The sequence below is a fragment of the Musca vetustissima genome, unplaced genomic scaffold, assembly GCF_032173495.1.
Source record: "Musca vetustissima isolate MV318-11 ecotype Yass unplaced genomic scaffold, APGP_CSIRO_Mvet_v1 utg1722, whole genome shotgun sequence".
In the NCBI taxonomy this organism is placed as follows: domain Eukaryota; kingdom Metazoa; phylum Arthropoda; class Insecta; order Diptera; family Muscidae; genus Musca; species Musca vetustissima.
The window spans coordinates 29,647-54,242 of NW_026884475.1; the positions used below are offsets into that span (position 1 = coordinate 29,647).

At 35.1% G+C, this 24,596-nt stretch overlaps 1 protein-coding gene across 1 annotated transcript; it reads right to left on the minus strand.

Annotated features, from left to right (window-relative positions):
* Positions 1–902: 902 nt before the first annotated feature.
* LOC133331479 (protein embryonic gonad-like) lies at positions 903–24,202 on the minus strand (the record flags this gene model as incomplete). Its single annotated transcript, XM_061539870.1, has 2 exons — positions 903–1,055; positions 23,096–24,202. Coding segments are annotated over 2 exons (1,260 nt in total), but the record flags the coding sequence as incomplete, so codon positions are not given.
* Between the last annotated feature and the right edge of the window lie 394 nt (positions 24,203–24,596).

Sequence of the window (24,596 nt, forward strand, 5' to 3'; positions counted from 1 at the left end):
TTTTTTTTTTTGTAATTGACCCATTTGAGTTTCCTTCCTTTCCTCAATTACATCGCTTCGTTTTTACAGCTCATTAAGTTATCCATAACGAAAGACTTAAGCAACAAGCACCATTTATATCAATCAAAATTGAACATCAACAAAAATGCACTACAAAAAAGCAAAAACAACCAACCTTCCCGCACAAAAAAAACCGCAGCAGAGTCCCAAACAACCGTTCTTTTTACGCGCTTAAGGTAAAAAAGTCATCAAAAAGCATTTTTTTTTCAGCTAACAAAAAATTATTATTACAACAAAACTGACGACAATAAACAATAACAACAACAACAGTTATCAAGAAGGCGCAGAAAAAAAGAAGAAACAAAAATTTGTCAATAAAAATTAATTGCAATTTTATTGCAACGAACAACAACATTGGAATATAAAGTAGTGCTGGAACCCAGGGGCCTCAACAAAGCTTTCGACACATGGCTGGATGGCTGGCTGAGTGGTGTTGGTGCTAAGTGGCTGGTTGGCTGGTCAAGCATTCATTGTTGCAATTGGTCACTGAGCAGTGGGCAACAGCAGACCATGGGTGCCACAAAAAGCCAATTGTTATGATTTAACACATGGGAAGTTGCAAAGAAGACCACAGCATGTCTGTCCTTCCATGCGATTGTCTGCTGGTGATCACCAAAAAAAAGAACGGTTAACTTTGCCAAAATCGAAACGACACCGCAAAATTGCAAAGAAAAAAAAAAAACAAATCCAAACAACACCAACAACCTCTTATGACCCAAATTTTTCTTAAATGTAAGCCACACGAGGCAAATGAAATCAACAAAACGATGATCATCATGGGGCCAAGCAGAGCAAAAAGAAAAAAAATGCCTCAGAGATGCCAAAAATTAATTCACTTTCCTTTAAGGAAGCGCAGTGGTCACCGCAATGTGTTGCTGCTGTTGTTGTTGTGTGGTAATGATGTTGTTCTTTTGGATCTCACTTTTGGTGGTGGCCGTTGTGTTGCAGTCACACAACTTGTACTTTTCAAGAGATCCGCCACTAATGATAATCAACTGTAAATCGTAATGATCATGCGGATCATGGTTATGATACCCAACAAAAAACAGCCAAAGGGCCTAAAAATCTGCAACACGTGCGTTCGAAATATGACAACAACAACTACACAACGGATTACATGTTTTTAAAACCAAAACAAACCGCTTCAAGATAAAGAAGATTATCTTCGGAAGCTGTAAATGTAAAACCTTTTATGGAAAAACATTGAACAACAGGACTACCTTTTCTATAGAAAAAATCTGATAAACTCAGGACGATTTTTTATAGAAAAAATCCTGAAAACTTCAAAACTATTTTTTTCTATAGGAAAAAATACTGAAAAATTCAAGACTATTTTTTCAATAGAAAACAAATTCTGACAACCTCAGGATCACTTTTTTTTATAGAAAAAATAGAAAAAATCCTGACAGCCTCAGAAGTAAAATTCCTGTCAACTTCGAGGATATTTTTCGAGAAAAAAATTCAGCCACTTTCATTTTTTTTTTAAAAACAATTCTGACATCCTCAGGACTACATTTCTTCTACAGAAAAAAAATCCCTGATTAACCCAGGACTAATTTTTTGTATAAAAAAAAAAAAATCTGACAACATCAAAACTATTTTTTTTCTAAATCCTGAAATATTTAGAACATTTTTTCAATAGAAAAATATCCTGAAAAATTCAGGACTAATTTTTTGTATAGAAAAAAATGCTGGCAATCTCAGGACTATTTTTTTATAAAATAATTCAGGACTGATTTTGTCAATAGAAAAAAAATCTGGCAACCTCAGCACAAATTTTTTCTATGGACAAAAAATCCTGAATAATTCAGGACTACATTTTTGTATCGAAAAAATCCTGACAAACTTTTCTTCTCAAGAAAAAGATCCTGACTATGTCAGCAACAATAGTTTCTACAGAAACCTGATAATCCCAGGACAATTTTTATAGAAACAATTTGCTATTTTCTTTTCCTATAGAACATCCTCACGATAACGACAGGATAACGTTTTTCTATAGAAAACAAAAATTTCCTGTCACTCTCTGACATCATCTTTTTAGTCGATGAAAATCCTGTCTCAGGATCACTATTTCCTATAAAAAAAATCCTTACAGCTCAACAACGATTTTTTATAAAAATTCCTGAGACCCTGAGGTTGATTTTTTTCTATAGAAATCCATCTACCTTTAGTAAAAATGATGTTATAGAAGAAACTCTTGGAAACTCCTCAGTACATTTTTTCTATAGAAAAAAAAATACTGTGAAAAAATTCCTGAGACCCTGATTTTTTTCTATAGATTTTTTTCTATAGAAAAAAATTCCCAAGGTCGATTTTTTTTCTGTAGAGAAAAAAATTCCTGAGACCCTCAGATTGATTTTTTCTATAGAAAAAAATTCCTGAGACACTTAGGTTGATTTTTTTCTATAGAAAAAAATTCGTCAGACCCCTCAGGTCGATTTTTTTCTATAGAAAAAAATTTGTGAGACCCCTCAGGTCGATTTTTTTCTATAGAAAAAAATTCGTGAGACCCTTAGGTCGATTTTTTTCTATAGAAAAAAATTCGTGAGACCCTTAGGTCGATTTTTTTCTATAGAAAAAAATTCGTGAGACCCTTAGGTCGATTTTTTTCTATAGAAAAAAATTCGTGAGACCCTTAGGTCGATTTTTTTCTATAGAAAAAAATTCGTGAGACCCTTAGGTCGATTTTTTTCTATAGAAAAAAATTCGTGAGACCCTTAGGTCGATTTTTTTCTATAGAAAAAAATTCGTGAGACCCTTAGGTCGATTTTTTTCTATAGAAAAAAATTCGTGTTCGACCCTTAGGTCGATTTTTTTCTATAGAAAAAAATTCGTGTTCGGCCCTTAGGTCGATTTTTTTCTATAGAAAAAAATTCGTCAGGACCCTTAGGTCAATTTTTTTCTATAGAAAAAAATTCGTGAGACCCTTAGGTCGATTTTTTTCTATAGAAAAAAATTCGTGAGACCCATAGGTCGATTTTTTTCTATAGGTCGATTTTTTTCTATAGAAAAAAATTCGTGAGACCTTTAGGTCGATTTTTTTCTATAGAAAAAAATTCGTGAGACCTTTAGGTCGATTTTTTTCTATAGAAAAAAATTCGTCGGGACCCGTAGGTCGATTTTTTCTATAGAAAAAAATTCGTGAGACCCTCCAGGTCGATTTTTTTTTCTATAGAAAAAAATTCGTGTTCGACCCTTAGGTCGATTTTTTTTTCTATAGAAAAAAATTCGTGATCGACCCTTAGGTCGATTTTTTTTCTATAGAAAAAAATTCGTGTTCGACCCTTAGGTCGAGTTTTTTTTCTATAGAAAAAAATTCGTGTTCGACCCTTAGGTCGAATTTTTCTATAGAAAATAATTCATGTTCGACCCTTAGGTCGATTTTTTTCTATAGAAAAAATTCGTGTTCGACCCTCAGGTCGATTTTTTTCTATAGAAAAAAATTCGTGAGACCCTTAGGTCGATTTTTTTCTATATAAAAAATTCGTGAGACCCTCTGGTCGATGTTTTTCTATATAAAAAATTCGTGAGACCCTTTGGTCGATTTTTTTCTATATAAAAAATTCGTGAGACCCACAGCGGTCGATTTTTTCTATAGAAAAAAATTCCTGAGACACTCAGGTTGGTTTTTTCTATAGAAGAACAATTCCTGAGAATCTTAGGTTGTTTTTTTCCTTGGAAAAAATCCTGGGAATATCAGTTTGAATTTTTCAATAGAAAAATCAACCTCAGCTTTAAGTTTACGACCCCATGGTAATTAATATAGTTCCTAGCCTTGGCTAGCAATGACTTTGGCATTGTTTTCACTGCGCACCAAGTCATTGCAAGGAAATGAAACAGCAGCACCAAAGAAAGCTTACTCCAATTCCTGTGATGATTTATGAGTCCATACGTTCCACACCGTCAACAACAACAACCATGGAGAGCACTTAAACTTTCTTAACAAAAATTTCACCTTAACCTGGCATCAGTATGGAATATGAAACATAAATGTTGGCCGGTTTAAATCACTTTTTGTCCGGTGTGTGTTGGCGTTGCTGGCTGATGGTTGTGATGGTGGTTGTGGCGATTGTGTTAAACAATAACGATGGCCACCGCCCTCCCACCATTAAATTAAATGTGAAAAAGGCTTAATATACCTTTTAAGTAACGACTTGCTATATAAATCATATCGATGATACATGTTCGGTGGAGGTAAGCTGAGCAGAAATAACCATGGCAATATTTTCTTTTTTTGGTCTGGAACACATTTTGTTTTTACGAAAATAATTAATGTTTTCTGGTTTTTCAGTGGCCCTCACCAACTTCATCAAGAAATCAAGAAAAATATGGTAAAAATGTGTAATAATACCATTGATTGCACCCAGGGGGGAAAATTATATGTCACTACTTAATGGGGCAACACCTTAAGGGCCAATGATTTTGGCACTTAATTATATAAATTATGAAAAATGTATTGACTTTCAATACAAAATGCAGTGTTTATGTTTAATATTCGATACGATTATGATTGGGAAAGTATGATTATTGGTTCGTGGGACGATAAAAAATAACGGGTATTAAAACAAGTTTTACAAATTGTCAGTATTTTTTCTATCTTAAAGGGTTGTACTGAGGGCCTCAGTAATTTTTTGCTATAGAAAAGATCGTACTTAGGGTCCCAGTATTTTTTATCTATAGAAAAAAGGGTTTACTGATGGTCTCAATGATTTTTTACCAAGAAAAATAGCTTACTGAGGGTCTCAGTATTTATGCTTATAGAAAACCCCTTTCTGAGATTGTCAGGAATTATTCTACACAAAAAAGTTTTCCTCAGATTGCCAGCGATTTTTTTCTAAAAAGGAAGTCTTCCTGAAGTCGTCAGGAATTTTTTCTATGGAAAAAAGTCTTCCTGAGGTTTTTAGGATTTTTTTCGATTCTATTTCTATAATTTCTTCCTGAGGGAAGAAAAATCTTCCCCCACCAATTGTTAGTCATGTTCGATGACGCAGAACAAAAATTGAATCGATTTTAAATTGAAATTTAAAACTTTATTTCAGGTCATTTACGTGAGCATGCTTTTTTATAGATGACATGAAACAAAAGACTTAAGACACAAACTCGATTTCTAACTGTCACACAAACGAGCAAATGAAAAACAGATTAAATGATATTTTTGTTAACAAATTGTCATAATTTGATGAATGTTAATAACATTTAAACCCTTTTTAAATGTTTACTCATATTTCTGACAATTATTCGTTGGGAAATGAATATATCACACACACACATACATACACCCATTGAAAGCCACTTAACAGAGGCAGTGGCAGCAGTTGTCGTGGTGGTGCTGCCGCTGGAAGTGATTACAGAAAAAAGACCACCTATTGCGATTAACCTACAAATGTCGGTTTACTATTGACAATGAAAACAAACAAACGTACAACAATATTAGGGGGTGGGTGGGGAGCCCATAGACCCAGAGAACTTTATAAAATTGATTTGAAATTCAATATATTATTTGTTTTCGTTATGGGATTGAGATTATTTTTTGCTTTAGTATTTATTTTTGTAGAAAAAAATCAGTTTTGAGGTAATTTTTCTTTTTTTGTTTTGTAAGCCTCTGTTGTTGACCACTATAAAGTATTGTCATGACAAAATATCTACAAAGATGTTATTCAACTGCAGCAGCAACAACAACAATAGTCATGTGCACAATTTCGAAAAATAAACAACGAAACTGATGGATGGACAAGCACTAGGGCAGAGAATTTCTGAGACGATCATATATATCTCCATATGTTCTGGAGAGTATATGTGTATGTATAACCTGTGTATGTTTGCAAAAACAGCAACAACAACACCAAGCAGCTACATCACGTAATGTTTTGGGGATGAAAATCGGTCGAAGATGATGTCGTCCAACAACGACAGCTACAATGGAGAGACACAACAACGACATCATCGCTGGAGATGATGTTGTTTTGTATACAATTTTATTTTGTTGTTCCTCTTTTTGTTGTCGTTGTTGTTGCTGCTGCTGCTTTTTAACAATTTACAAACAATGAAATTCAATGCAATCATTTAAAATGCAATTGAATTTTAAGTAGTCATTCATACAATGCTCACATACACAGTGACATGTACTTTCTTCGTATGTGGAAAATTGATGACGGAGAAAGAAGGAGTATAGTGGAATAAAGGGGATAGAACTTACGACAGGGAAGCCTCTTATAGGCTGCGAAATATGTCTGAAAATTGCCATAAAGGTCCTGAATTTTTTTTATAGACCGAATAATTCCAATCAATGGGCCAAAGATAATTTCAAACAAAGATAATTTCGGAATTTTTCTATAGGAAAATGTCATCCTCAGGGACTCAGTTTTTTTCCAATGGTCTTAAGTCGTTTTTCCATACAGAAATTGTCCTGAGGAGAGAACATTCCACAGGTAGGATAGGCTGTGAAATATGTCTGAAAAATGCCATAAAGGCCCTGAAATTATTTTATAGACGAAATAATTCCAATCAATGATACAAAGATAACTTCAAACAACCAGTCTTTCTGAGAGCCTCGGAATTTTTCTACATGAAAATGTCTTCCTCAGGGTCTCAGGTTTTTTCTGATGGTATTAAGACGTTTTTCCATGCAGAAATTGTCCTGAGGAGTGAACATTCCACAAGGTAGACTCTGCTAGACTGTAAAATAGTTCTGTTAAAAAATCTTCCATAGAGCCCTGGATCCCATTTTTGTTGTTTTTGTAGCAATAATTTTTATGCCCTGGGGCAGAACTTTCTACAAGGGAATCCTCTTCTGGAATGTCAAATATATCTACCATTTTTTAACAGAGGTGCTGAGAATATTCTTAGGGTTCTGAGGATATTTTTCTTTAATCTAAAATATTTCAAAGGGCCTGACACAAAAAAATATATAAGAAAATATTTCAAAGGGCCTCAATATTTTATTCCGGGAAACAGTTTTCCTCAAATTTCCTTGTTTTTCTTTTTTAGGTAATTTCTTTCTGGTGGTCGGAAAGTGTTCTGAGGACAGAAGGATGTATGCTATAAAATAAATTTTTAGAGCCCTGATGGACAAAATAAAAAAGTCCCTCCGAGGGCTGAGGATCTTTTTTACAGGAAACAGTTCTCCTCAGGGCAATTTTTGTAGCAATTTTTTCTGATTGTCTTAAGGCGTATTTCTATGCAGAAAGTGTCCAGATGACAGAATTTTTGACAGGAAAACCTCTTCTAGGCTGTGAAATATGTCTGTCCTTGAGCAATATATTTGAGAAATATTTCTTTGAAAATCCATGCATTGTACAGGTCCTTGAATAATATTTTTAAAAATATGAAAATACTTTTTAAATCCATTCCTTGAAGAGATTGCAGAGAAATATTTTTAACCTCATGCTTTGACGAGGTGCTTTGTGGAGGTTCTTGAAAAATACGGTTTTTAAGCCATGCCTTGAAGAGGTCTTTGAAAAACATTCTTTTTTTTAATCGACACCTTGTAAAGTCCCTTGGACCCTATGGATATTCTTGGGAAATATTTCTTTGAAAACCTACGAAGTACAAATTTTTTTGGAATATATTTGTATAGGGGTTCTTAAAAAAAAATTTAAACCAGCGGCTAGTAGAGCTCACTAAAAAATACTTTTTTTAATTCCGCCTTATATTGCTCCCTGAGAAATATTTTTTAAACCCACGCCTTGTAGAGATCCTTGAGAAATACGTTTTAAAAATCCACGCCCTTTAAAGGTCCTTGGCTCTTATCTAGATTCTTGAAAAATACTTATTTGTAAATATATGCCTGGAAGAGGTCCTTGGAAAATATTTTAAAAAATCAGGACCTTATGAAGGTTATTGAAAAAAGTATTTTTTAAAAAAAAAACACGTCTTTAAGAGGTTCTTGAGAAATATATCAATTAAACAATGCATACTTTGTGTAGATCCATGAGAAATTTAATAAATCCCCGCCTTGTTTGAAGAAATTTTTGATAAATCCACAAGCTCGTGGTTCATTCGACGCCGATATTCACCCTCGACGCAGATCGGCCCGTAGATCTTTCGGAGAATTTTTCTTTCAAACACCCCAAGAGCTGCCTCATCTGCTTGCACAAGTACCCATGCTTCTGATCCATATAATAGCACGGGTAGTCTCAGCGTCTTGTAAATTGTGAGTTTGGTCTGGCGGGAGGTGGTCTTGTTTCTAAACTGCTACTTAGACCATAGTAGCATCTGTTGGCCATCACAATCCTTCTCCGAATTTCAAAACTGATGTCACGTTTTATTTATGGCGGTACCAAGGTATATAAATTCTTTAACTACCTCGAAGCTATAGTTATCAAGTTCTACAGTTGGTCCGAGTCTACTGGACGTCTTGCGCGTTGATACCATCAGCTTGGTCTTCTCGCCGTTTACTGCCAGACCCACTTTGGCAAACTCCTTTTCAATTTGTTCAAAGGTGTCGATGTCATCCGCGTAGGCGAGTAATATGCGTTGTTTGGTGTACAGAGTGCCATTTCTGTTCACCTTTGCGTCTCGTATGACCTTTTCCAGCAGGATGTTAAAAAGATCACACGACAAACTGTCACCTTGTCTGAATCCTCGTTTGGTATTGAAGGGCTCCGATAGGTCCTTTCCTAATTTAACTGCTGATATTGTGCCACTTAAAGTTATCCTGCATAGCCGTATTAATTTTGCAGGGATGCGAAACGTAGACATGGCTTTAAACACCTCTGAACGGATAGGGCTGTCGAATGCGGCTTTATAGTCGACAAATAGGTGGTATGTGTCGATGTGTTTTTCGTGGGTCTTTTCCAGGATTTGGCGCACAGTGAAAATCTGGTCAATGGGAAATTTGCAAGGTCTGAAGTCGCATTGGTATGGTCCAATACTGTCATTGACCATTGGCTTCAATCGTTCACACAGCACACTTGATAGCACTTTATATGTAATGGGAAGGAGACCTACTCCTCTATAGTTGGCACATATCGTCTTGTCTCCTTTTTTGTGCATGGGACACAGGATGCTGAGGTTCCAATCATTGGGCATGCATTCATCTAGCCAAATTGTAATCATCAGCTGGTGCATGCTCCTGACTCTCTGGCCACCAGTCTTGAATAGTTCGGCTGCTGCTGCTTTGTTGTTTTTGCGCCGAAAAAAGTTTTCATCGGAATCTAAAATAAAATAGTTTGTATAGAAAACAATTTATTACTCGGAAGAAGGCAATATAGTTTTTTCTCTACAAAAAAACTAGTCTCAAGAATTTTTTCTATAAGAAAAAGTATTTGTTCCATAGCACAAAAGTATACCTGGTGTTGTCAGGATTTTTCCCTGGTAAAAACTTTCAAAATCAAAGGAAGTCCTGAAGCCCATGGATTTCTATAGCCTTAGAGACCGAGAAAAAAATATAAAATGGGAAAAATAATAAAAAAAATGGAAAAATGTTTTAACAAAAACTCGAAGAATTTTTTTATAGTAAACAGTCATCCAGAGGGCTTCATAAATGTTATTCTATATTTCTGACGGTGTCGGAAATGTTTGCTCTAAAAAATTAACCCTGAGGATTTTTCTAATTTCTCTCCAGAATTTATTTCTACAGAAAAGAAAAATATGAAACCGCCCCCCTTGTATCGTCCGCCTCTGTGTGATATCCCAATAATCCATACTCCAGCAGCCTGTTCACGACATTGAAAGTTTAATGCAATAATATTGAGAGCGTGTGCTTAAAACGCATAAAATTTAGACAACTGACGACAGTTTTTTTAATGCAATTCTAAAAGAGAAACAACAACAATACATATTTAACATGGCTTACAGATACAAGAAAATCGAAGAAAAAAATGCTGTAAAAATTTTTAAGATGTCCAAACCAACTTTACTACAAAATACTTTTATAAGGCTTATACGTTTTTGAGTTCCTTATATCCAAATAGACGATATCCTGGTTTACACATATCTGCCTCCACCTGTCCACGATCATGTGGATGAGATCAATTGTCTATGAATATTTTTTTTTTTTTTTTGTTGTTTTTTTTTACAAATCACACAAATCGAAATGTATAAAATAACAATTAATTTTGCTTTGAATCGATAGCTTTGCTGTCGTCTAACCACGTCCAAAGCAGTTAACTTGACAATAGCAGGTGACCAATGGCGGATAAGTCTCTGTCACATAAGATCATCATGTTGAGATTCGGTTTCAAAACGTATGCTCTTGTCATTGGCCCATTGGTTGGACATTAGATGATTGTTGCTGTATTTGATTTTCAATTTTTATTTTTGTCTTCATTCGAAGATGTGACGATGATTATCACCGACACCAATAAAATGATTGCCAAAGTCTATCATCATCACCAGCAAGCAATCGTTCGGGCCAGGCTGCCAGACATCAAAATGTTCAGGCAAACAACGATCTTAACAAAATGGACTTGTAAACCCGTGGATGGACGGACAGACAAATAAACATAGACACAAAGTTAGTTGTTGTTTTTGTTGTTGCTGTTGTGATTTTCATTTTCGTATTGCATAAATCCATTTGAAATCGCAATAACGAATTGTCACCATTATTATTGTGTACAAAACCTACGACACAATGATTTCGAATCACCAACACCATTGCAATCCAATTTTATGTGAATGATTTCTATAAAGAAATGCGCATTTGATTTTTTATTATCTTGGTGTGTGTGTGTGTATGTGTGAGTGTCTAATGTGTTTGAGTCTCTGCTGTGGTTTTTATCGCTTTGGCTTCTATGGCTGGTCTCAGGGGGCGTGTTTGTCATATGTTTTCATTCAACTTGAATGATGTGATTTGAAATGCATCAGACGATGTTTTATTTCGATACGAGACAAGATAAAAACGAGCACTGGAAATCGTATTTAATTTTCACAACAGGTTAACACTTTTCGCAACAAGATAGAGATGTGGAGATTAAACAAAATAAAAGAGGAAAGGAGGAAAAAGATAGGAAACAAATTTTGAGAACAAAAAGAGGAATTTTTTCTTCAGGAAAAAATTAGACTTTTTTAGAAGACTTTTTTTCTATAGAAATAATCCAGAGACCCTCAGATGATTTTTTTATAGAAAAAATCTGATATCCTCTGAAAGAATTTTTTCTACATCTTAAAACCCTCTGGTGATTATCTTCTGTAAAAAATCTTGAGAAACGCATGAAGACTGTTTTCTATAGAAAAAAACTGACGAACTCAGGAACACTTTTTCCTAAAAAGAAATTCCTAAAAAAGGACGACTTTTTAATATAGAAAAAATTCTGACAACCTCAGGAGAAATTTTTTCTACACAAAAAAAACCTTCCAACCTCAAGAGAACTTATTTTCTATAGAAAAAATCCTGACAAATTGTTTTCTTTTATAGAAAAGATTCCTCACAAATTTAGGATGCCTTTTCCTACAGAAAAAAATGGGATCCCCAGGAAGATCTTTTTCGATAGAAAAAATCCTGACGAACTCAGAACGACTTATTTATAGAGAAAAAATTTCTGACAACCACAGGAGGACTTTTTCAATAGAAAAAAATTTGACAACCCCCCATTTCTATGGAACAAATCCTAGGAACACTAGAAAGATTTTTTTTGAAAGGGTCCCAGATTCTTTTCTAAAGTAATCTGGAAGATCTCGGGAACATTTTCAAATAGAAACCAGTAAGGAAAGTAGTACAGTCGTGTTGCAAAATGTTGTGTAAATCGGCCTACCTTTGGGCCCTTGGTGAACCATTTACATACAATTGGACGAAAATATATATGGGAGCTATATCTAAATCTGGGCCGATTTTTACGAAACTTTGCACACATCATTCTAGACCTAATTCAGTAGGCTACACCAAATTTCGTGCAAATCGAAAGATATATAGGGAATTTGGTACACCATTTACCTTAAATCGGGCGAAACTATATACGGGAGCTATATCTAAATCTGAACCGATTTTCACGAAACTTAGCACACGTCATTCTAGACTTAATTCAATACGCTATGCCAAAATTCGTGCACCATATACCTAAAATCGGGCGAAACTATATATGAGAGCTATATCTAAATCTGAACCGATTTTCACGAAACTTAGCACACATCATTGTAGACCTAATTCAGTAGGTTATACCAAATTCCGTGCAAATCGAAAGATATATGGGGACTTTGGTACCCCATTTACATTAAATCGGACGAAACTATATATGGGAGCTATATCTAAATCTGAACCGATTTTCTCCAATTTCAATAGGGTTTGTCCCTGGGCCAAATAAGTGACATGTGTCAAATTTCATCCAAATCGGATCATAAATGCGACCTGTACTTGGTTTACAATTTAACATGGATAGACAGGATGGACGGATATGCATCTATCGACTCAGAAAGTGATTCTATGCATATTCTCAAAAGAAACCATGCGTTTGCTTTTGCACAAAGACATAGTACCCTGTACCACAGTGTGGTGAAGGGTATAAAAGGTTCTTTTAAGGGTCTCAAAATTTTTTTCCATAGAAAAAATTTTTACTGAAGGTCTCAGTAATTTTTTTCCATAAAAGTCTTACGGGAGGTCTCAATAATTTTTTCTGTAGAAACAATCTACAATAACTGTTACCTTGGGACTAGAAAAAAAATTCGTGATCGACCTAAGCGTCGATCACGAACTTTTTTCTATAGGAAAAAAATCGACCTAAGGGTCTCACGAATTTTTTTCTATAGAAAAAAATCGACCTAAGGGTCTCACGAATTTTTTTCTATAGAAAAAAATCGACCTAAGGGTCTCACGAATTTTTTTCTATAGAAAAAAATCGACCTAAGGGTCTCACGAATTTTTTTCTATAGAAAAAAAATCGACCTAAGGGTCTCACGAATTTTTATACCCTTCACCACACTGTGGTACAGGGTATTATGTCTTTGTGCATATGTTTGTAACAGGCAAAAATAATCGAGATAGACCCATGGTTCCTTTTGAGAATATGCATAGAATTACTTTCTGAGTCGATTTATGCATGTCCGTCCGTCCGTCCGTCCGTCTGTCCGTCTGTCCGTCTGTCCGTCTGTCTGTCCATGTTAAATTGTAAACAAAGTACAGGTCGCATTTATGATCCGAATTGGATGAAATTTGGCACAAGTCACTTATTTGGCCCAAGGACGAACCCTATTGAAATTGGGAAAAATCGGTTCAGATTTAGATATAGCTCCCATATATATATTTAACCGATTTAATGTAAACGGTCCCTATATATCTTTCGATTTGCACGAAACTTGGTACAGCCTAATCATTTAGGTCTAGAATGATGTCTGCCAAGTTTCGTGAAAATCGGTCCAGATTTAGATATAGCTCCCATATATAGTTTCGTCCGATTTCATGTAAATGGTGCACCAAAGTCCCTATATATCATTCGATTTGCACGAAATTTGGCATAACGTAATGAATTAAGCCTAGAGTGATGTCTGCCAAGTTTCGAGAAAATCGGTTCAGATTTAGATATACCTCCCATATATAGTTTCGTCCGATTTCATGTAAATTGTGCCCCAAAGTCCCTATATATCTTTCGATTTGCACGAAATTTGGCATAACGTAATGAATTAAGCCTAGAGTGATGTCTGCCAAGTTTCGAGAAAATCGGTTCAGATTTAGATATAGCTCCCATATATAGTTTCGTCCGATTTCATGTAAATGGTGCCCCAAAGTCCCTATATATCTTTCGATTTGCACGAAATTTGGCATAACGTACTGAATTGAGCCTAGAATGATGTCTGCCAAGTTTCGTGAAAATCGGTCGTGATTTAGATATAGCTTCCATATATAGTTTCTCCCGATTTTAGGTAAATGGTGCACCAAAGTCCCTATATATCCTTCGATTTGCACGAAATTTGGCATAACGTACTGAAGTGAGCCTAGAGTGATGTCTGCCAAGTTTCAAGAAAATCGGTCCAGATTTCTATATAGCTCCCATATATACTTTCGTCCGATTTCATGTAAATGGTGCGCCAAAGTCCCTATATATCTTTCGATTTGCACGAAATTTGGCATAACGTACTGAATTGAGCCTAGAATGATGTCTGCCAAGTTTTGATAAAATCGGTTCAGATTTAGATATACCTCCCATATATAGTTTCGTCCGATTTCATTTAAATGGTGCCCCAAAGTCCCTATATATCTTTCGATTTGCACGAAATCGTTCTGAATTAAGCGTAGAGTGATATCTTCCAAGTTCCGAGAAAATCGGTCCAGATTTAGATATAGCTTCCATATATAGTTTCGTCCGATTTCATGTAAATGATGCACCAAAGTCCCTATATATCTTTCGATTTGCACGACATTTGGCATAACGTACTGAATTGAGCCTAGAATGATGTCTGCCAAGTTTCGTGAAAATCTGTCCTGATTTAGATATAGCTCCCATATATAGTTTCGCCCGATTTTAGGTAAATGGTGCACCAAAGTCCCTATATATCCTTCGATTTGCACGAAATTTGGCATAACGTACTGAATTGAGCCTAGAGTGATGTCTGTCTTGTTTCGTGAAAATCGGTCCAGATTTAGATAGAGCTTCCTTTTATTATAGATTGATTTTAAGTAATTGATGCACCAAGGAACCAATAGGCTGATAGGAACAAAACTTTCTGAAATTAGTATAACCTAACCTGTGACAAGTTTGTTTGAAATCGCCTAATATTTCGATAGAGCTTCCATATATATTTTCGCCCGATTTCAAGTAAATTGGGCATCAAACTCCTCATGTTAGTCAGATTGAAATCAAATTTTGTACAACTTACAAAATTGAGCATAGAATTACGTAGTTGCGTTTTGTAGAAGTACAGACATAGCCCAACGGATGACCTATTTATATTTGTTTGAAGTCGATTTACATACTTTATGGATAGATTTAGGTAGATTCACATTTAGATAAATATCACATATTTTATTTCATCCAATTTCATCTTAATAGTCCTGTTTAATATACCCATAGTGGTGAAGGGTATCATATAGTCGGCCCCGTCCGACTTTACTACTTTCCTTACTGGTTTTCTATAGAAAAAAATCGACCTAAGGGTCTCACGAATTTTTTTCTATAGAAAAAAATCGACCTAAGGGTCTCACGAATTTTTTTCTATAGAAAAAAAAAATCGACCTAAGGTTCTCACGAACTTTTTTCTATAGAAAAAAAAATCGACCTAAGGGTCGATCACGAATTTTTTTTCTATAGAAAAAAATTCCGACCTAAGGGTCGATCACGAATTTTTTTCTATAGAAAAAATCGACCTAAGGTTCGATCAAGAATTTTTTTCTATGGAAAAAAATCCTCAACTTTCTTAGGAGACTTTGGTCTATCGATAATTTTTTTCTAAAACTTCATTTTTATTAAGAGACACACCATTTTAAATGTCTCCATAAAAGTCTAGATTTTGACATTCCAACATCATATGTCATTGCTTCTATTTTAGCTTTCAAAACATTGCCATGCGTTTCTCTTTTTGTTTTTATTTCATGATGATAGGATATTGGCTGCCGACAACAACGAAGATGATGGGGATGATGCTGATGCCTGATGACAACAACGACGACGATATGATGTCCAAATGTCACGATGACAACAATAAGGAAACCAACCAGAAGAAGAAGAGAAGTTATTGACAAACCGATTTGAAGGAATAACAATCGAAATGAAACTAAGCTACTAACTGCCTGAACAGAAAAATGAAATATAGACAGTTTAGTGAAATATAGAGGAGAATAAATCAAATAACATGACAGGAAGAGGTAAACAATACACCAAAACGCAGCACACAGACAAACAAAGACAAAGAGACAGACACAAATACAAGGAGACTGTTGCTTGTAGCACAATAATATAAACATATATATTACAACAATGACAAAAATTACAAGAAATAAAACAACAACTTTTTTAACTAAATTCACATTTTTTATTTATTGATGATTTGTTTTTTTTTTGTAGTAGTTTATTTTTTGTTGTAGAATTTATTACTACATAGACATATAAGAAAAACACTATTTATAAATTGTATATAGACTCTTATGTTGTTGTTGTTCTTTTTTTATACACAATAATAAATAAATTATGATAATACAAATACGGACATAGTTAAAAAAATAACACACATGAATATTATTACTCTAAAAAAATGAAAACAATTTTATTTTTATTTATAAATAATATTAAAAAAATAATAATTAAAAAATTAACAACAAAAAATTGGTAACTAAACTATAATTTCAACTAAAAATATATTTATTTTTTATTTTATGCATTTATGTATATAGGAATGTTTTTTTGAATATGGGAAGGGAAATTAAACTAAATTTTCTAAACAAATAATACAAACTAATTTATAATTTTGTCTATGAATTTATATAAAGAAATATTCAAGGACAGGTTCTAGAAAAATATAACAAAAATTCACCTAGATTGTCAAAAATAGAAAAAAATGTAATGAAAAAAATCAAATAAAAAGTTGTTTTTTTTTAATTACAGACACTAAAATATATTCTTCAGAAATTTCAAGTTTAAAGGCGCCTGTATGTATGCTATGAATTTTGTTCACATACAAATATCTCCAATGAAAGCAGGACAATTTTCGACCGACTTAAAATGCCTCAATGTAAAGGATAACTGTAGGAGATGCATAAGAAGCCTACAGAAATGCTTTTCCTTAAAAAACAACATCTGTGAGAGTTAAGAGGGATTTTCTGTATAGAAAAACAAAATCAGGACAAACTTTTTCTATAGAAAAATATTCTCGAGAGACCAAGGATTTGATTATAGAAAAAATCTGCCTAGGGTATCAGAATATTTATTACCACAAAAAAGGCTTCCGAGGATCTCAGGATTTTTTTGTCTTTAAAAAAATATTTTCCTGAAAGCATCAGAATTCGTTTCTATAGGAAAACATTTTCTGAATGTTTCAGTTTTTTTTTTTTTTTTTGTTTTTTTGCCCTACACAACTAAGAAGTGAGGGTATGATATGTTTATGTGGCCTCAAGAGTTTGTAACGTCGTGAAAGATTCGTCCTAGATTCACCTTTAAGTATACTGAGCGTCATATTTTGACTTGCAGAGAGAGTAGACAGAAAGAGAGATTGGCCAAAGACGACAAGTAATGCTTTTGGCAATAATCGGTTAATATTTTGGACTAACAACTTATTTTTTGTATGATTTTCTCTCCAGAACAGCAAGAAATGTTACACGAAGAAGAGGATTTTTCCAATGAATAAACATGGCTTTTTAGGTGATAAATCAGTTAAAATTTTGGATCCAGATTTTTATGTGAAAAACCAGTAAGGAAAGTAGAAAGTCGTACGGGGCCGACTATATGCTACTCTTCACCACTTTGGGTATATTCAACGGATGAATCCTAACAGACGTCGCATTTTTAAGGGACCAGTAAAATGAAATTGGAACCATAAACATGTCATTCTGCAACCGATACTAAATTTTTCATTTGTTCAGATATAGAAGTTATATCTAAATCTGAATCGATTTCAGGAAACTTAACACACATTATTCTAGACCTAATTCATTACGCTGTGCCAAATGTCGTGCAAATCAAATGATATATAAGAACTTTGGTTCACCATTTACAAAAAATCGGAAGAAAATATACATGGGAGCTATATCTAAATCTGAACCGATTTTCAGAAACATAAAACACACCATTCTTGATCTAAATCATTACGTTGTGCCAAATTTCGTGCAAATCGAAAGATATATTGGAACTTTCGAGTACCATTTACATAAAATCGGACGAAAACATATATGGGAGCTATACCTAAATCTGAACCGATTTTTCCGAAACTTACCGCACACCATTCTAGACCCAAATTAGTACGCTACACCAAATTCCGGGCAAATCAAAGGATATATAGGGACTTTGGTGCACCATTTATATAAAATCGGACGAAAATATATGTGGGAGCTATATCTAAATCTGAACCGATTTTCAAGAAACTTAAAATAAATCATTCTAGACCTAATTCATTACGCTGCGCCAAATTTCGTGCAATCCGAAATATATTAAGGGACTATGGTACACCATTTACCTTAAATCGGACGAAAATATGTATGGGAGCTATATCTAAATCTGAACCGATTTTCACGATACTTAATACACATCATTCTAGACTTAATTCAGTACCCCATGCTAAATTTCGTGCAAATCGTAAGATATATAAGGACTTTTACGAAACTTAACGCAAATCATTCTAGACCTAATTCAGTACCCCATGCTAAATTTCGTGCAAATCGTAAGATATATAAGGATTTTGGTATACCATTTACATTAAAACGGACGAAAATATATACGGGAGCTATATCTAAATCTGGACCGATTTTCACGACACTTAGCACACATCATTCTAGGGTTAATTCACTACGCTGCGCCAATTTTCGTGCAAATCGAAAGATATATAGAGACTTTGGTGCACCATTTACATAAAATCGGACAAAATTATATATGGGACCTATATCTAAAGCTGAACCGATTTTCACGAAATTTAGCAAACATCATTCTAGGCTTAATTCATTACGTTGCGCCAAATTTAATGAAATCGAAAGATATATAGAGACTTTGGTGCACCATTTACCTTAAATCGGACGAAAATATATGTGGGAGCTATATCTAAATCTGAACCGATTTTCCCAAATTCAACAGGTTTCGTCCTTGGGCCAAATAAGTGACCTATGCCAATTTTCATCCAATTCGGATCATAAATGTGACCTGCACTTTGTTTACAATTTAACGTGGACAGACGGATGGACATGCATAAATCGACTCAGAAAGTGATTCTATACATATTCTCAAAAGGAACCAGGTGTCTATCTCGTTTCCATTTGCCTGTTACAAACATATGCACAAAGGCATAATACCCAGTACCACATTGTGGTGACGTGTATAATGACAACATTTGCATCCTCTATAAGAATATAGATCGGGGAAGCTGACGTATATAAAAGAAGAGTGATTGACCTTAAAATTGACACCATACAAATTTGAAAAAGGTCTACTAATATTATGTAGTTTAGAATTTCCTTTGCCCGATTAGATGACGAAAATCTTACATGAAGACACGATTAATACAACCGTTCTAGAAAGCCGAAGGAGGGTAGAGGCTGATAAAATACTTGAGAATGTGAGCAAGGGAGGAAGAGGATTAGGTCTCTCAAAGAGCTGATGAACGCCAACCCCTCAAAAAAGAAACAGAGCACATCTTTGCACATCTTATTATGTTAAGTTAGGTCTTTCAAACTTGGTTCAAGTTCGAATATCGGTCCAATCCTTCTGGTATCTCTCACACAGGGGCTAGGCCTAACTGCGGGCTATACTTCATTATCGAACCCTACGTTCTAGTCTTTTATCTCGATATCCTCCGCAGTCGAACATTAGAGAGTACCGTTATATGTGGGCTACCAGAAATAGTGGACCTATACTTATAATTTAGTACCAATAAGAAGAAAATGTACCAAATATCATCGAATTCGGTTGAAAAATGCGCTCAAGAATCCCAAAATAACGAAATTTGGCGGGTACCCATATATGGGAGCTATGCCTAAACATGGACCGATATATCCCATCTCAATTCCTTCAGAAGATATCGTGATTACAACAGATGGACGGACGAACATGGCTACATCGTCTTAAAATTTTACCGGATCAATAATATATATACTTTATAGGGTCGGAAATCAATATTGCGATGAGTTACAAACGAAATGACAACATTAATATACCCTCCATACTATGGTGGAGGGCATAAAAAGGACATGTGGAGAACTACGAGCGCTACAAAAAAATGTGAATAATGAATAAATGAGAAAATGGGAAAGCCCACATACTCGTAGAAGATCTCCTGAGTTCCTATTCATGATCCTTGCTGAAGATTTCGAGAAACTTTCTGTGGCTCTGATATGCTAGAATACTCACTAGAAAAAATAAATCTCCAATCTATACTGCCCGGAGCAACCAGTGCTTTGAGCGTTCGATAAGTGAAATGTAAGAATTATTCAATTCCAGTCGTAACAAGGACAAACTCTCACTGAGATTCATCTTCTCCACTAACTGTGACAGTGTGTAAGAGCTGAGAAATACGAAGTAGGTTTGGTGAAAATACTATGTGGGGTTAATTTTTGAGGAAAGTTTATATTTTGCTCGTTTCTACTTTGTAGTGAAAATGATAGATGGAGTGGAACGATAAGCCCCATTTTCAAACATTATACAGGCTTCGCAAAAATATTAGGTTGTACAATTTTCGGTTCTAATCGGCTACTCCGTTTGATGAGGCACATTTTATCATTTACCATAAGGTTGAGGGTATAGAAAGTATATCTGAGTGCCTCAGATTTTTTTAGTCCCCAGGATCTCTGGCATATTTTTCTAAATAAAAAAGGAGTCCTAATGGTTTCAGGCATGTTTTTTTCTATAGAAAAAGTCCTACGTTTTTCAGACATACTTTTCTACAGAAAAGAGTCTTCCTAATGACCTCCGAAAAAAAGTCTATCTGAGTGCCCCTGGAATTTATTTGCATAAAAACAAATACTGAAGGTCTCACGAATTTTTCTTCAAACATTTTCTTCCTCAGGTCAGAAATTTGTTTCTTATTTTGATTCGGTCCCCCTACAATATATGTCGGAATTTAAGAATTCTTCAAGGCGCCTTTAAATATGCTATACTTTTGAACTTTTTGTTTTTGTATTATAGATTTTGGTATTTGTATTTTTTTATATATCTATTTTTTATTAAAATAGTGACCTTATGGCACAAAGGGAATTCCTATGACCTCTGTTGATATTTGTTTTTATTTATTTTTTTTTTGTTTAAATATATACAACATAAAACAATAAAAAAACCAGTAAGGAAAGTAGTAAAGTCGGACGGGGCCGACTATATGATACCCTTCACCACTATGGGTATATTAAACAGGACTATTAACATGAAATTGGATGAAATAAAATATGTGATATTTATCTAAATGTGAATCTACCTAGATCTATCCATTAACATGTCATTCGTATGTTACAATGGGACAAAAGTATGTAAATCGACTTCAAACAAATATAAATAGGTCATCCGTTGGGGAATGTCTGTACTTCTATAAAACGCAACTACGTAATTCTAGGCTCAATTTTGTACGTTGTGCAGAATTTGATGTCAATCTGACTAACATGAGGAGTTTGATGCCCAATTTACTTGAAATCGGGCGAAAATATATATGGAAGTTCTATCCAAATATTAAGCGATTTCACACAAACTTGTCACAGGTTAGGTTATACTAATTTCAGAACGTTTTGTTCCTATCACCCTATTGGTTCCTTGTCGCGTCAATTACTTAAAATCAATCTATAATAAAAGGGAGCTATATCTAAATCATTATCGTTATGCCAAATTTCGTGCAAATCGAAGGATATATGGGGACTTTGGTGCACCCTTTACATGAAATCGGACGAAACTATACATGGGAGCTATATCTAAATCTGGACCGATTTTCTCGAAACTTGGCAGACATCATTCTAGGCTCAATTCAGTACGTTATGTCAAATTTTGTGCAAATCGAAAGATATATAGGGACTTTGGGGCACCATTTACATGAAATCGGACGAAACTATATATGGGAGCTATATCTAAATCTGGACCGATTTTCTCGAAACTTGGCAGATATCATTCTAGGCTCAATTCAGTACGTTATACCTAATTTAGTGCAAATCGAAGGATATATAGAGACTTTGGTGCACCATTTACATGAAATCGGACGAAACTATATATGTGAGCTATATCTAAATCTGGACCGATTTTCTCGAAACTTGGCGGACATCATTCTAGGCTCAATTCAGTACGTTATACCTAATTTAGTGCAAATCGAAGGATATATAGAGACTTTGGTGCACCATTTACATGAAATCGGACGAAACTATATATGGGAGCTATATCTACATCTGGACCGATTTTCATGAAACTTGGCAGACATCATTCTAGGCCCAATTCAGTACGTTATGCCAAATTTCGTGCAAATCGAAAGATATATAGGGACTCTGGGGCACCATTTACATGAAATCGGACGAAACTATATATGGGAGCTATATCTAAATCTGGACCGATTTTCTTGAAACATGGCAGACATCATTCTAGGATCAATTCAGTACGTTATGCCAAATTTTGTGCCAATCGAATGATATATAGGGACTTTGGGGCACCATTTACATGAAATCGGACGAAACTATATATGGGAGCTATATCTAAATCTGGACCGATTTTCTCGAAACTTGGCAGACACCATTCTAGGCTCAAATTAAGTACGTTATACCTAATTTAGTGCAAATCGAAGGATACATAGAGACTTTGGTGCACCATTTACATGAAATCGGACGAAACTATATATGGGAGCTATATCTAAATCTGGACCGATTTTCATGAAACTTGGCAGACATCATTGTAGACCTAAATGATTAGGCTGTACCAAATTTCGTGCAAATCGAAAGATATATAGGGACCGTTTACATTAAATCGGTTAAATATATATATGGGAGCTATATCTAAATCTGAACCGATTTTTCCCAATTTCAATAGGGTTCGTCCTTGGGCCGAATAAGTGACTTGTGCCAAATTTCATCCAAATCGGATCATAAATGCGACCTGTACTTTGTTTACAATTTAACATCTACAGACGGACGGACGGACAGACGGACGGACGGACGGACGGACATGCATAAATCGACTCAGAAAGTGATTCTATGCATATTCTCAAAAGGAACCATGGGTCTATCTCGATTCCTTTTGCCTGTTACAAACATATGCACAAAGACATAATACCCTGTACCACAGAGTGGTGAAGGGTATAAAAATTGTGCCTATAAGTATGCTACAATATTCATGGAAATTAAAAGAATTTTTACAGAAAACAAAATTTTTTCACTGGGTCTAAATTTGAAATGTTTGAAAAAATATAGATTTTTTTTAAATACTGAAAAAATACCAGAGTAGACAGAGATAATGTGAGAGTGTTACTCTATATGAAATATATCCCCTCATCCCGTGAGGGTTTGCGTAGATCGAACCAGTGTTAAATCCAAAACTCCCACACCACCTTTGCCACATTCCATTTCCGGCTCGGGTGTTAGACTTTTATTTGCCTCCGGTTTTGGTGATTGACTTTGCCGACTTTTCAACGATAAGTCGATCGGCTCATCCTGCACATCACTCTCCTCCGCATCATGATGATCACCAGCTTCCATTCTCAGTTGGAAGCTATCATGTGTCTTAATGGCGGGTAACATAAATGCCGGTGGTGAACCTGCCAGGGCAGCTGTATTTAATACTGCCGCAGGTGGTGGTAGTTGGGTAAAAGCAAACGATGCAAATGGACTATGTAGAGGTTCGGAATGACTACGAAATATTTGTAGAAATTGTTGTCGTCTGCGTTCTCGTTCATCGGAATCTTCTTCGCTGCAGCCATTATCCATGGGTTGATGAGCCGAGTTACAATTCCTTTCCGATTTCAGCAATTGCTGATGATGTTGACTGTGGCTATGATGCCGTAGACTTGCCGTACTTGTACCATCATCTGTGGGATCACCTGCAGAAGAGGCTCCCGAATCGCTGGGTGTATCGCTAAGGCGGGATTCATTATGGCTTTTATTATTCGCGGTATTGTTGCCCGAAGACATCGACTCCGCACCATTAAAAAATTTGGCAGGATTAAGAAAATTACTCAAGTTACTCCCCACATTCCCCGCCAGAGTATTGACGTTATTGTTGTTATTATTATGGCTGCTGGTTACTGGTATACTGAGAGCGGTTCCCGACGCACCTCCCCCACCACTAATGGCTGACTTTATGCAGGGATTTGTCTTATCCTGATAGGTCTGACGGGCATGTATCTGATGCAGTCTTGCCAATTGTTCCAAATTACTATTCGAATTTCCACTGTTGTTTTGTCCCGCCGTTCCGCTATTTGTTTGCTGCTCTTGTAAAAGGCAGTGGATTTTAAACCAATTCGAACGTCGACCATATCGTGAGCCACTTTTTGACATTCCCACTAGCAGGCATTTACGTAGACGACAGGCTTTACATGCGGTACGATTCTTTTTGTTAATAACGCAATCGCCATTATTTTTGCAACCCGCAATGGCGGATATGTTGTTATAGGTGCGGCCGAAAAATGACTGAAAAGAGAAGAAGAAAATAAATTAGAAAAAATCAAAAAGGAAAAAAATTAAAAATTTTATTTCATTAAATAGAACAAAATTATAAAACTCTTTGGAGGAATTTTTTTCTATAGAAAAATTACTGGGACCCTCAGTACGATTTTTATACCCTTCACCCCACTGTGGTACAGGGTATTATGTCTTTGTGCATATGTTACATGGTTACTTTTGAGAATATGCGTATAATCACTTTCTAAGTCGATTTATGCATGTCCGTCCGTCTGTCTGTCCATGTTAAATTGTAAACATTTATGATCCGAATTGGATGAAATTTGGCATAGCTCTTTAATTTGGCCCAAGGACGAACCCTATTGAAATTGGGAAAAATCGGGCCAGATTTAGATACAGCTCT